The sequence below is a fragment of the Glandiceps talaboti genome, chromosome 22, assembly GCF_964340395.1.
Source record: "Glandiceps talaboti chromosome 22, keGlaTala1.1, whole genome shotgun sequence".
In the NCBI taxonomy this organism is placed as follows: domain Eukaryota; kingdom Metazoa; phylum Hemichordata; class Enteropneusta; family Spengelidae; genus Glandiceps; species Glandiceps talaboti.
In genome coordinates, this window is record NC_135570.1 from 2,162,501 (window position 1) to 2,178,230 (window position 15,730).

Genomic DNA, 15,730 nt, shown 5'->3' on the forward strand with positions numbered 1-15,730 from the left:
TCCGCAGCGTCTAATTCGATTTTAATGGGAAAAAGGATGTGGTTGAGCAAAAAAAGTGGGACGGTTACCAAAAAAGGTGATTAATTGCACAAGATACACAATTATTACTGTATTATCTATAAGATAACATTATATACGGTTAATACAGGATTGAATTTATCTGTAAATATACTACATTTTTAAAAAGAAAAGATTATTCACCCACCAACACGTTGTTATTCCATATAAAACATATAAAGCGATTTCCCACTATTTCAGGTAGGGAATGTATACCTAAAGCAGTATGTACGTAATTTTATTTCCTTCGTAAGGTTTAATTTGTTGATTTAAAAACCTATCCTACAAACCAAACCTGTAATGGAAGGATAAGTAACAGCCGCCATCTTCAATGGTGCATCATGGCAACTATATTATTTTCCACGAATACAAAACAAGTCTAAATACCTAAAGTGACATGTAACATTAATTGTTATTACAAACAATCTAGTATTGATTACCCATACCCTTGCAGGAGGTCTGTCCTTCTCAATACCACCATGTAAACCTTAACAGGAGCCATAGACGTTGAAGCTCTCCAATGTTTATGCAGGAAGTTACTAGACAATCCCATATTCATTTGTGTTTGAGCATACTCAGATCGGATTACTATTGAGAACCATTCTCATAGACAAACTGTTTTGACTGACAACAAGTCATTTAAAAGTTCGAATATGGAAGTGGAAAAAGCATTTGAATTTATTGACCGAAATTAAACGTCATTCACGTCGAATAAATAACTCATTATGTGGCACTTACTGTATCCAATCGTTAAGTGTACCATTTGTCAAAATATGCCAAACTATAGAGAGATTGGCAAGAAGTAGAATAAAGTGGCATACGAGAGAACGGCAAGTAATATAGCAACTCGGACAGACATATACAAATGTAGGATATCGACCAACGACAACAACACTACTAGAGCTGTCAAATCGCATTATACACATTATTTATTTCTTCTATACAATGCATTTTTGGATTATAAGTATTGAATTAATATCGATCATTAGTGATAAAATAGTTTTCAAAACATCACGACCACATTTGCTGACTATAAAATATACGCACGTGAGATAATTAGCTGTATACGAAGCAGTGTATGAACTTATTGTTTTTAGCAGCAACACATATACACAGAATGTAGGATATAAACGATCACGTTTAATGGCGAAGTCTGTTACGGTTTCGTGTTGGGTCTATGGTTACGGAGACAGGTATATACACTAATGCGACAACCTATCCTGAGGTGGGTGTTGCACGTTAATACAATTTCGTCAAATTCAAACTAAGGATGAAACATTAGTATTATACTTTAAGGCATAGTATATGAATATGTCTTAAATCGCGTCTAATGACAACCTGAGAAATATCTGTAATTCCTAAATAACCATGCTATGGGTTTGAAGATGGATAAGTTTTAGCTCAACTACAGTACTAAACTAACACAGTTGTTATCAACAGACCCTGGGATTAATTGGGTTTTTTTTAAAAAGAAGAAGATATTTATACTAATTATTTATAGAATTTAAGATTTAATAGTAAGAATGTTACATTTTTAGTAGTCCTTACGAAGGCATTTAGTAAATACTTATTTGTACCTCTTCCCGTTGTATCAAATTATTTCGCAACAATGTAAAACATGTGACAAACTAGCGGTGTAGAGACGTTAAGATTTGGCATGTCCAAACTCCTACAACCAAACATTAAACCTTGTCTTGACGTCAAATGCCAACGTGTCACCATGTATTACGAGCAGTGTTGCATACCAAGATTACAGACCAATGATATGGGATCATTGATAAATCCATACTGTATTACTTTAGTAGGCCGTGATTTGTGTACTCCAGTGCCATGTGTATCAAGAAGATACGCGTGTGAGATTTGGAGAATTTCTTTTCAAGCCAATTAATTGTTTGAAAATGGCACTTCAAATAACGTTGATACGATATCAAGCTATTTGTTTCGTTGATACATGTTGTTAATCGCAGTCATACATTTACTAACTATCTATCCTCAACTAATACCCTGCCAACGATAGCATTAGCTTCACAAAAAGTACCAATAGACGAAGCGGAAAGCCGCGTAGAGCATCTAGAATCTAGCATTTCAAGCAGTCTTAAAACAAGACTTTTGATTAACAAGTTGCTTTTGCTTCTAAGATTTTACGTGTTTATATACCTCTTTTCCAATACATCTTCATCACTTTGGCAACAAATCTTTCTAGCTGCCGTGGTCAAATTGTTTTATGTGTTTTAAATATTGATACAAGCTTTGTATCGAGTACTGAACGAATACAATGCTCCAAAATTCACATTTTCATTCAGTGTACAACATATTGCTCTTTCGTTCTAAAATTCTAAATATTTTATAAAGGAATGTATATAGGTTTTTTGTTATACGCCGATAAACATTAACCGCCTAAGGCGAGACATGAAAATTGTTCTGATTGTATTGTTTCCTAAGTGAGTTTGCCTAAAGCTTGCTACTGCCAAGCTTGTTCTAATCATTCACTGCATTATATTATATTTATTTTATAAATGCAAAAACACATGTCAGATGAGAGGGTACTTTATATGGTCACCCTTTCTTCCATGAGTGTGACAATCTGTAGATTTGATAGCAGGTGTATTCACTAGGACAGTCGGAATCAGAAATCAGAATTACTTTATTCATCCCAGCAGGAAAAAATAAAAATAATATCAAATAAGCACGTTGGCATAATTGACCTGCTGTGTTCTAAACATATTCAAGTTCTATAATACATATGTGATCTGTCGTTAATTTCGAAAATTATCTAAAATGCATTTGACCTGCAAGTGATGTCACGTCAGATAGCCATCGAAGTCCAAATCTTGAAAATGATGAATAAGACTAGTATAACCGTAATTTGTAATTCAAAATTTAAAGTACATAAGATTTATATAGATCATTGAAGATACATGGTATACTCTGTTATTGGATTGGGGTTAATGCCAGATTTAGCCAAGCTTGGTCGATAGCATATGTCAAGCAAGAAAACCACAGCCAACACGTCATTGCAGTGTGTGTTCATTACTACATCAGAACTAATGTATTACATTACCGACATGTTTGAAACTATTTCCAAGGACAAATACTCAGCAAAAACAAGACCATATCCCTGCTTGTACCATTTCCATACTAATAACACCAAGCTCCTCATACCGAGTCATGTGTTTTTCTTGTTACCCTACGGTGTTTGAAAATATAGCAAACTACAGTATGTTTCTTCTGAACTGAAGGATGCGTCACCCTTAAGGGAAGTCATACCAGAGAGGTCTAATTAGAAGTCGGCTTCTTTTCCTTCAATCCCGTGCACACCCTCTTTTCCATCAGCCATACATGCTTTTTACCAATGAACTGTTTCAGCGAGAAACCAATTTGTGAAATTACCGGACTTTAATTTCAATCTCTTCTTGACAGCCACAGGGTTGCATAGTCAGTGTCACTAATTAAGTAAAAAGAATTGAGTGGCTTGCATTTATGAAAGAGATGTGCGAGTGAAAAAATAATCCATGGGAACTAACACCCCACAAGGCTTCAAAACTTTTAGGAACACCGTCTTTTGCTTTAGCATTTTCAAACTTAATGGGTCTTCCCATGATGGCATAGCGCCACTATTAAACATAATATATTCACTGTATGTAACAAGATACTTTTTCCCAATCATGCATATCTATATAATTATTTTAGGAAAATGATCCCTTTTAATAAGGAAATGTACGGACGGTATACATGCTCTTTGCTTCTTCAGAAATAATATTCAATCTGCTTCTGCAATACTTAGATTACATATCATGTTTGATATCCATTTTGTAATCTTTTTGAGATGTAAAATAAAAGATAATCCAAACATATGTTACCGTCACATTCTCTGCTATCATATACAACCACTTGGGACTGATTAAAATGATTGTTTTGAATACAGGAAATCACGTTTTTAATGTAGTTTTACTTTTTTCTGACCTTGAGCTGAACTCATTGTCTTGTAAGTAGCATGAAACACAGTGTAAGCCAATATAACTGGGAGGATAGACGCTAAACGAATAATTGTAAGTTGTCTAGGGTTTAACATGTTGTAGATATTGAAATATTTAATTTGCTATAATGTTGTCTGTAACTTTGATTACTAATGAGCCCTCGAGCTCATTGTTTGGGTATAGCGAGTTTTGTAATGAATATAGGCCTATACGAATTAGGTTGAATTTCATGTATCTCAACTAGAAAACAAAGGCTTGCAAGAGTCGCCATGTTTTTCGCCAGGTAATAGGCTTTTGACAATCAGTTGATCACGATTATGAAGTAGTTTTAGAAATACCTGTCTGTTGAATGAACACCATAGTTTTAAAATTGTCCTTATCTGAGACAAATTTTATAAAGTTTATACTTGGGCACGAATAACATCTTAGGAAATGGTCATAGTCATTTATGTTTTGATTGTATAGAAGTATTATTATGACATAGTTTAAATTCCAACGAACACATGAACCGCATGTGAAAAGATATGTTATGCCTGAAACTATGAATAAAAATGCTATGTAAATGAGGGACTGTGTAAGCCAAAATAGTGTGTGCCAGGGGAATGAACTGGTTCATCATAGCACTTTGTAAAAGGCCATAATACTGAAAGTTAATATAATGATCGATGTCTTGTCGTATTATCCAATTTGTTGTCTTAAAACAGTGATATATTTGATTCAACACTTACAATAGGCGCCAAGTGCAAGGTACAGTCATCTTATCTCCTTAAAGGTTGGAATGCATATTAACATCAATTTCAATTTCAGTGGTTCATTCCAATATATGAATAACATCAAATATACCTTTATCTGGTCATTTTATATAAAACATGTATTCGTCTGTCTATCCTGGTTCTTTATCCTCCTTGTAATATTTGCAATCTAGAATGTCCTCCTTACCTGTCATCCACATGTGATATTCCAATTCGTTTTGACGTTAAGGAGGTTTTATGCTGTATATGCCTCAAACCATGTTCGACCTCACAATATTATATGTTTGTGAATATGTCTGTTTCTCCTTGTTTTGTTTTATGTCGGATAATTTTAAAACAAATTGGAGTTAGTAGCTGCTGAGGTAATAAAAACTGTTTATTAAACATAAAACTAACAGGCCTAGCACCTGATGTCACCATATTACCCATTGTAGCTGATTATTTAAGCATAAAGTATTGTAACATTTAACATTGCATGCAAATACACAGACCTTATTCACAACGGCGTACTTATACCTAGTCCACTCTTCCTTAACTCTGATTCCATCTCATTATTTGAATTTTCCTATCTTCGTTACCTAAAATTGCTACCTCTTCTCCGACTAATGCCATGAAGTGTGCATTATATTATAACAAAATGTAATCTCAGATAGAGAATTGATCATGATGGTAAATATTCTAATTGATATATATATTTTAACAAGGAAACATTGACATTTTCGTTTATCCTTGTCCTTCGATGACCTAACCCTAGTTTCTAAATATTAAACAAGATTAGATCAGCGTTTTGCATTTCATAATGCAAAATAGGTCTTAAGGAAATCACAGGACATGGGTTATAGTAGCAATCCCTTTAATAGCAAACATTATCGTGTTGTTAGCATTTTGTTGCAATTGTACGAAGGGATTAGAGAGGCAAATCTTTGAGTTGTGTAATTAAATTTAATAAACCATAGTTTTCCCCTGACAGAAACTGGTAGACTGATCGAATTGATGGGTGAGTGTTGCTTACTATGAATTTAACTATTCACACAGGTCAAAAGTGCATCCTTTCAATCTTTAGATTTAAGTTTGCGAATCTGGCTCAGAAGAGGCCTTATGTACAACGGGCGGGACAGTGTGGGAATAAAGAATGCTGGTGTCAGCATTGTGTGGCAATTGTTTTAAGCAGAAGTCGCACGATACACGACTTCCTTGGTTTGTAATAAGAAAGAAGTGTAGCCTAGACGGATACAATTATGTACGCCTTTATGCCCCTTTAAATGACTATATTGTGCTTTTATAGTATTGCCACAACATCCCTATCGGGGATTGAACTTGTACGTATACATATTACACGATAAAAGACTAATGTACAATCTATTTCTTAGCAGCAAGTCAACGTTATCGAATGTGGCCTGCCTAAAATCTCAGATTCCTTATAATAAGTTACACAAATGAATGTCAATTTCCCCCGAATATCATTATCATATAATAAGTGAATTTAATGAGGTCAGATAAATATGTCTTGAGAAATGTCTTGATTGGTATATTGGTCACTTAAAACATGTTCTAATGTTATTTTCTAAAGATAAATTTAGAATAAAATGGTAATGTAGATTATATAATTATTTAAATCGCAATTTCTCGGGTAACGATATTATGTACACATAGACAGCATAAATGTTTTATTGTTATGTTTTTTTATACCTTATTAAAACATAAGCAATTATTTTTGCAATTTTTCTGAAACCTTTCTAGTTAACAACTTAATTACGATGGACTAAATAAATACAAACACATTTATCTTGTTTTTAATTATTCACTTTTATGGTTAGGTATCTGCAGTAATTTGCGGAATGTATAGTCCTCGGAAAAAGGCAAAATAAGTCAACGTGAGTTCTTGTCGCACTTTAACCAATAACATAATGCTGTACAATGTCGTTCACGAAGTATTGAACAGGGTAGCATCATTACAGAGATCAAGTATTACATTTATCTATAATGAATTCAATATCATTGTATTGAACTAACTTGCTTTACACTGGACAGCATGTTTATTTAGGGGTTTACAACGACCGACGAGATGATCTTACTGTAAATATAAAGTCTGGAGTTTAAATTTGCACACATACCACGAAAATATTGGTAAATAAATACCGACGGCTGTTAGTAATAAGTAAATAAGTTGGCAAGGAGAGGTTATGTAAGTTAGAAACGAAAGTGACATTCGATCCATTGACTACGGACCTTGATCGTGACAGAATATAGGAATCCAAGTCGTCATTATTCTTATCAAATGCTGACAATTTTGGGACCTTGGCTTTCGCACAACTGGTATTTACATTTGATTCCGCCTTAACCCTTAAATTAATTGTTCAATTCCTATACTAGTGGTCCCTTTGCTCTCACTCTATTATCAATTGTTCCTGACACCTTTTCTCTTCTCATTCTATACTGTGTTTCATCTCGTGCTATCTTTTCTCTTAGCATCTGTATCCTGACTTCCTGTCTTTTTAACTACAGCACAGCATTACTCTTTATGAATTCTCGCCTGTTTTCTTTACACTCAACTGTTCTCTGATTTCCCTAAATCTATTTGCATATTTAGCCATCTATTCATAATAAACTCTTTCACTTAACAACAATGACAAGTCTTTATCTCAACAGCTGAGAAACTGGTCTCTCACTAACACATCCTTCAACTTTTCACTTTTTGGTTCTGCCTATCAAAGTAGTGTTCTAACCTAGTTACAAGTGCTGTAACTGTTCCATAACTTTTACTCTGCCTGACCAAGATCCGCATTAGTTTCTAGCTTGACGTTCAAAGTATCTATATTTTACTGTCCTATTGATTCTTGGAACCAAAGGTTAGGTTGTTTGACGACAAGAATGTATGTGAAATGATAATTTAAAGTATAATTAATGCATACCATGACAGCATTGTCACGAATTTAAATAGACATGCGCAGTATTGATTGTTCACGCGCGCGATTCCATTACTTTGTATTTATACAAAGTTGATGTTCTACCTCATTGATATGTGTCTGCCAAAATATTTTGGTTCCCATAAAATTGATTAAAAGGCAATTCGATTAGTCTGTATTTTATTGTGTACACCTGATTTAATGTGACATTGACGTCAATATGTAGAAGCATATATCTATATCCACGTGAGTCCAGTTCATTATGTTTTGTCTTTATACTTGCATCGTTTTTAATAGTTACTCTAGTTAATATCCCCCGATTGATAGTATACGCCTAGTAGCTATACAGCCATACACACGATTTGTAGCATATTTGTCATGTGATCACTTCAGACGTGGAGTATTTACATGAACAACGGTGAGCTCAGAGGATGTTGTTACTTTTCAAATAAAACTATTTTTTATAATGTCGACATAGTTATTGAAATCGATACAATTCAACACTCAATATACATACAAAAGAAATCGATAAATGAATGTGAATAACGTTAAATTGAGCACAGTATAGTATGACGTTGATACATGAAATCTAAAATACCACTGGATTACGAATCTGAACTAAGAATGCAAATTTATATTTTAAATTTGAAGGAAGGAAATCTTGTATATGTCCACTCCTGCTGTACAAAACACAAACCCCTTGTGATGTTAGATATGTTCTAAAACGGGTTTAAATGTCTGAAGAATTCATTTGTATTCGGTAAGGGTTAGTTAAATACACAGTGTACTGTTCATGTGACCAATAAACGATGATTGAAGCTTCATGATACTATGTAAATGCACATTGGATGTGATTTCCTCTTTCAGTGACTTGGAGTTTAATAAGTATTTTGCCTGAGTGGTTGTGGCGAGCTGTCATTTTATTCATTGTTGATTTTGGTAAAATGTGGTGCATGTTTTGAATACTTTGACACAATTTGAAGACTACTTTAAACACTTCCCTTCTTATTCAATTAAGTACTTACACGAATTTGAAGTGAGTAAGAGAGAAAGAAAATCGATTAATTACGTCATCATGATTGACTGTTTTATAAAACCCCTAACATTTTACGTAACTGAATTTTATCATTTATTCCTTTCCTGTTTCCTCTCTATGAACTAAAAAGATTCATGTAGTAATATAGTGGACTGTTCAAGTCTCTTTGAACACAGGAATGGGTAAATGATAAATAACAAAGGCAGAACTGATAGGAGAGAATCTATTGGATTTTCTTTGAGTAAAACTGAACAGGTGGTGAAATATATAAACCAACGTCAATATACAATCAATAGAGGATGGCGAAAGAGAATAGCTAAGATAATGAAGGAGAACGGATAAGTGCATTATCTGACAAAACCCAAGGGGGAAGGTAAAACACTCTTAGCTAGTAATGACGGTAAAGGTCATACTATTCGATGTTTTGAAGCACTTATAAAATACAGTCGGGAATACCGATTGAAATTGATGCCGAGGTCGCTGCAGGAGGTCATGAAAACATTCTTCTACGGTCAAAGCATATATTGATGGCGAGAGACCACTTTCCTTTGAGTAAACAATACCGCACGTCAGACTTTATCAATTTTGATGTTTCATAACCTCTTTTCTGTTCATCATCATCTTCTACGATCAATATTTACTCTGATAAAAGTATGGTTAGCAGCAGAACGCATGTAGTTGTGTATATGACATTGGGAGGGAAGACATTCAGTAGGTCATATAAACTGTTTGGCTTATTATAATAATATAATATATGCTTAAAATATCACACTATAGAATAACATCTGTTGTAGATTAGTAATTAAATGGTAATCAAAGTTCTGCTGCCCTTACAAGTTTCACCATTGCATTGTTTGTCTTTCTTATTTCACCTTCATGCCGGTTTGTTTGTCTTATAGTAAGGTGCAAGGTATGAAATGTCTTTAAGTAGATTTCTTTATTTTTTTATTAGTTCTGTACGACATTGTACCTTTCATGATGGAATGCGACAGAAGGGCTAAACCTTAAAAAAACTACTTCATATATATATATATATAGATACCACTAAATGCAGTTTGTACAATTGTGTATTAAATGTAGGTATTTCCTTACAAGGAAAATTAAAACATTTGAATTTTTCTGGCAAGTCGATTCCCTGAGATATTATAATCCGGCGGAAGGTGATGTAGTAGAATCTAACAACACACAGATGGGACTATGGTGAGCGTCAATAAATAAAAATACACTGGTTGCCCACCGTACAGTTGTTATCACCTGGATTAACACATACACTGTGTAAAGACTTTCCAGCTCGTATGAGAATCGTGTGACCATAAATCATTCGACTATGTAATTTGTTGATTGACAAGTTCGATTATGCTGTCGAAATCGAAGATTAAATCGACTACGTGGACACTGGGGTATTAACTCTAACTGTAATTAACCTCGTTGATGTCAAATAAGGAAGGAAAATCAAACAATGGGGGAACGTTCCCTACATTCTAAACAACCCTTTGTAAATCCAAGTACACATATCAAGCTGTTGACAGGGTATCTATGTTATTGATTTGTGTAGATAATTATGTAGTTCTATCTGATAAAAAATAGCTTAAGTCTTAATCTTCAACCTTCACTTACTTGTAACGAAGAGATGAAATTATTATCCACGCAGAGGGCTTTGGGAAAGTGGCACGGTCGATTTGTTACCGCTACATTAGTGATTTGGGGGAATGCTTCATGCATATTATCAAAGACATCCGCACAAAATCATTATTGGACACATAACCTCCTGATAAGTCTGTTCCGGACTGTTGCTTTGAGCTGTACAATGAATGTTTTGTGAGAAAAAAATCTATTGGGAATGGATCCTGATGTTATCGGTGCAAAAGCAATCAATCGAAAAGTAATTTTGGCTTAGTTTCGTATGCATGAACTTTTACTTGGCTCTCTTCTGCCACATATTTGTTCATATATGCATTGAATGATTTCAAATTCAGTATACATGCAGCGATGTTTCAGAGTTCTTATTATGTTTTCATTAATCACATGGGTTAACCTTTTAGACAGTCCTTATTAGACACGATATGAGTCTTTCAGAATTACAAGGCAGAATGGAATGAGTTTTAATAGCATGGGGTCCTGGCCATGATTACGACGTCACCAGATTTTTATTGCATTGGCAACATTTCCTTATGTTGTATTGTTAATCCATGATAAAATATCTACACAATGTGAACAGTTTCTATGCGATTTCTAATACAATTGCAATGATTTTTTCACTTACTGCCTTACCCTTTGTTAGTAATCCAACATTTTCATTTTGACAAAGGTTAATATATTTTTAATCCAATACAATCCACTAATCTCTATCTTAATGTGTGATATGCCTGTATTTATTGTAATAGCAAAACTGTTGGTATTACAAACCACAGTTACTGCATTGTAAACTGACTCACTGAGATATTGAAACGACAAACCATTTCATTCAAAATTCGGGTGCCTCCTTTTAGGAAGTGGGTATAAGCGTTTGTTTCACTCTAAGGTAGCGTACATCACATGCAACGTTATGGTTAGTGGTAGTTACTTTTGTATTGGTATGCTCTAATACGTTATATTATATTTGGCGCGACTTCAGACGATCCGAAACGTATTTATGTGTCCTTGGTTCGTTCAACATCAGCTAGAATATGCATGAATCGTTTGGCAAGGAAGCGTAACTGAGAAACAATGATCTCAGATAGAAAGCATTCAAAAGAGAGCTTTCAGAATCATTTATCCTTTTAGTACCTATGAGGAATCACAATTACGTCTGAACTTAGAGTGCGTAGAGATTCGACGTCAGAATATCTATCGCAAATTCGCTTCCCAAGTGTTAAAACCAGACCATAAACTCAATCACCATGTTCAAGCACTTATAAATCACATGTACCCAACAAGAAATCGTAATGTTAGGAACTTTAAAGTAAGAACTAAACGCAAAGACTCAGTCCAGTTATTTACTGTGTCAATATGTTGCAAAATAGTCATTATGCTCTAGTGTGTATCGTCATTGTAATTTGTTTTTTAATTGTAATGTTACCACACTTTTTAGTTACCAGCAGTGTCTTTGTCCTTTATGTGTTCTAAAAAGTAATGTAACAATCATAATTTGACCATTAGCTCACAACGTTTGGAAATAAACCGTTATTATTATTATTATTATTATTATTATTATTATTATTATTATTATTATTATTATTATTATTATTATTATTATGTTTAAAAACTTTCAAAGATATCAATTATATGCACGCGAATAATGCCTAGTAACCGGTAAAGCTCTCGTAAAGAAACCGGATTTGACAAAAATGTGACATAATACAATTTTTCCCGAAAAACAAAAACAAAAAAACCGTCATGATGTGCATACACAACCACACTATTCTACTGATCATATGTAAACGCTGGTTTACTCCCGAATAAGTTTTAGCTGTGTACTGTGCAAGTGTACTTTGTATCCCTACTTTAGCTAAAATTGAGGCCATGGTTGCAGAGTGTTCAAGACAATACTAATTTCAATACTGTGAAAAATGGTATACTCCACTCACTCTATTGTCTACTTGAATATCTTACATGGACCCCAAATTTTACAGTTTGCATAATCTCTCGAAAAAAAGAGGTCGATTATTTCAAACAATAAAATATGGTTTTATGTTGTTCTATATATATATATATATATATATATATATATATATATATATATATATATATATATATATATATATATATATATATATATAACAGAGTATACAGGTATATTAAAACAAAGAAGCAAACTAAGCCAGAACAACCAATCAGGATTGTTTGCCTATGAACATGGAGTATTAAGCCTCGATTATGGTATTCCAAAATGTTATATGGAAGTTATTTTGAGATACTTGCTTTCATTTTATGTGTATATCCTTTCCGGGTCTTATTTTCCAGGTCACTGTACAAGCCACATGTGGAACTCTTACTGCCTTAACAATGGACAGATACCGAGTCATTACAAAACCCCTGAAGTCAATGGCAAAGCGTACGATCCGTAAAACTACTCTACTGATTGCTGTCATCTGGATAGGTGAGTTCCTTTTACAGGAATCAGATATCATAGCATTGCGTGGATAGGAACTACTATCCGTTCCTTGACGCCAGAAATTCTTGGCAGCGCCATTATTATGTTTAGTGAGGTTACTCGACCAAACTAGTCAACATTTTGCATACTAATATTACATCATGATAATGGTTATTTGGCCGAATATGGAAAACACTCAAAAAATTCAAAATACCAATATTGGTATTTTTATGTGATGTGTGTGTGTGTGTGTGTGTGTGAGAGAGAGAGAGAGAGAGAGAGTGTGTGTGTGTGAGTGAGTGAGTGAGTGAGTGAGTGAGTGAGTGAGTGAGTGTGTGTGTGTGTTGAATATTGTCTCTTTTGTTCAATTTGTTACGTTCACTCGATAGTTTCACACACTTCGCGACAAAATGAGAATTGACGAAGTATCCATGAAACATCTTTAAACCTTGGTTAACAATGCACACAAGTTCTGTACATGGAAGATAGATTACTAACATGAGACTGAAGTGTGTGTAGTGATTCATCTTTCCACAAACGTACATTTGATACAGTAATCTTCGCTTAAAGACACAGGGAATCCGATAAAAGGCGTTTTTCTCTTTACTTTACCCGCCAGGGTAATTGTGGCCTTATATTGTAAGAAGATGACAATTAGATAAACAAGCTATGCTTGTATCCATTTGTGGAGTTGATGTGATTGAGAGAATCTTCTTAAGGTTAAAGATTGTTACTGTCATTAGTTTTGATAAACCATCCTCAATACCTTTTTGCTTTTGTCTATTTACAGGATCTGCCTGTCTACATATACCGATACCCATCTATACGCAAGTTATCAACACGGATGGGGGCAAGTTTTGTCAGCGTGCTTTCCCCATCGAGAGTGGCGATAGAATCTATAATACGTACACTGTAATTAGTACCTATCTGTTACCACTTTCTATAATTGCCGTTTGCTCTGGACTAATCCTTCGAGTCGTTTGGTGCCAAAGAGAAAACAGTCGAGCACTAAACAGAAACAGAGACGAGGAACGCATTCGAAAACAGAAATGGAGAGTGACAAAGATGGTTTTTGCTGTTGCCGGTGTGTTTGCATTCTCCTGGGCGCCTATTCATCTGCTTAATATGTGGTTCTTCTTGGATAACAACTTCCCTGAGTATTCACTGCCGTTGTTTCATTTTCGAACATTCTGTCTGTGCCTCTCCTACGCAAATTCTGCAATGAACCCTTTCGTCTATGCTCTAAGTGGTCGAAACTATCGTCGACATCTCAGACGTATGTTTCGCAAGAACAGACATCATGCCGTTCCCAGAGGTTCTATAACAGCAACAACATGCACTACAACTTTAACAGAAAGTGTACGACTACATGGAGAAAACGGCAAAATTGGATATGATAAATATCACAAGATTGAAGCTTGTTAATCACTGAAACAAAATTAACTCTTTGGAATCACTTAAAAACATTCTCTCAATGACCAAACGAATGCCAAATACTGAATCGGAACACTGTCGCTACACCTTTAAATATCAGACACTAATTTGTGAACATTGTATTTCATTCATTCAAACGACTAACATGTTATCGAGTGTAAATTCAAATAGCGTTAATGTTTAGGCTTTGACAGTTCAAAATTCATATCATCTTCAGACATCTAGCTGGGTTAATCATTCAAATATGGCAATTTCATCAGAAAACATGGTTCGTCACAGAAACTTGACAAAAAAAAGAAACACACCCACAAACACATATCTATGTGTAAATATATAAATTGCCAACTGTGCTATTCATCTTTGTACATAGCATTTTACTATAAGCAGTATCATAAGTTAGTAGCTATTTCACAGAAAGCTATTTAACAGAAAAGTGTAAACAGAAATAGTGTTGTGACTATTTAACACTCTACTGTAATATGTAAATATTCTGACTATTAAGTCTAAAGTTTTGTTCTCAGTACTTTTCGTTGGATATTGTAATACTTTACAATCCATCACCAAATTAATTCAAAGCTAGCACTAAATACGTAAGGGAATGTATTTATGTAAGTTAAGTTTGAATCTTTTTAAAGTCGGCCATATGGTGGATATTTTAGTCTTTCAAATGTAAATGCTAACAGCAGTTATAGAATATCACGTGATTCTTCGAGACACGTTACAAACCGGTAGGGTATATCTCATCAATAAATAGCTATCAAACGCAGAATGGAAGCAATTCCCTTGCTCACCAGGGGTTGGTTTTAAAAGGATTTTCTTCCTATATAAACCGTTCGAAGTAATTTAATGTTTTGAGTATACTTTTATCCGACAGCTAGTCATGTATAGATATCAAAGTCAACGCTATTATCATTAAAACTCCAACACAGCAGTTAGGACACTTATATGGTAATGTACGATAGTTTACTACATTGATGACACATGTATGTCATGATTGCACACCCATCTTATTAAACTTGCCGACTGTTTGTGAGTTGGCGTCCAAATGGAACAATACCTATGTCTGTTCAGTTAGTGTTGTCATCTTTTATTACAAGTGTCACAATAAATTCCATGTTTGTGCTGCACCATATCGGTTCTATTACGTAAATCTACAGTCTTAATGTTTATTCTGAAGGAAATAATTCTAACTCCTCTTCACTTAAAGATATCATGTTGAGTGTCAATTATTTTGTTTTCATTATTTACCTAGACGGGGTCTGTCTTTCAAGAGTCTCTGTGACGTCACTGCCTTGTTAATGCATATTTAAAAACTAACTTTGGTTGTTTTACTAGATTGTGTATATAACTTATTATCACGATATAATGATAACTATGACGATAGAAGATACATGCATACTAACACGTTCACATACAACAATGCATGCATGCATACATACATACATACATACATACATACATACATACATACATACATACATACATACACCTTATTC

At 34.2% G+C, this 15,730-nt stretch overlaps 1 protein-coding gene across 1 annotated transcript in view; it reads left to right on the forward strand.

Annotated features, from left to right (window-relative positions):
* LOC144452395 (G-protein coupled receptor 54-like) overlaps positions 1 to 14,225 on the forward strand; it is a 23,772-nt gene extending 9,547 nt beyond the window's left edge. The window contains exons 2-3 of the mRNA XM_078143485.1: positions 12,671 to 12,806; positions 13,591 to 14,225. Of these exons, the coding sequence (XP_077999611.1) occupies positions 12,671 to 12,806; positions 13,591 to 14,225 (771 nt within the window). The remainder of the gene's footprint in view (positions 1 to 12,670; positions 12,807 to 13,590) is intronic.
* The last annotated feature ends 1,505 nt before the right edge of the window (positions 14,226 to 15,730 follow it).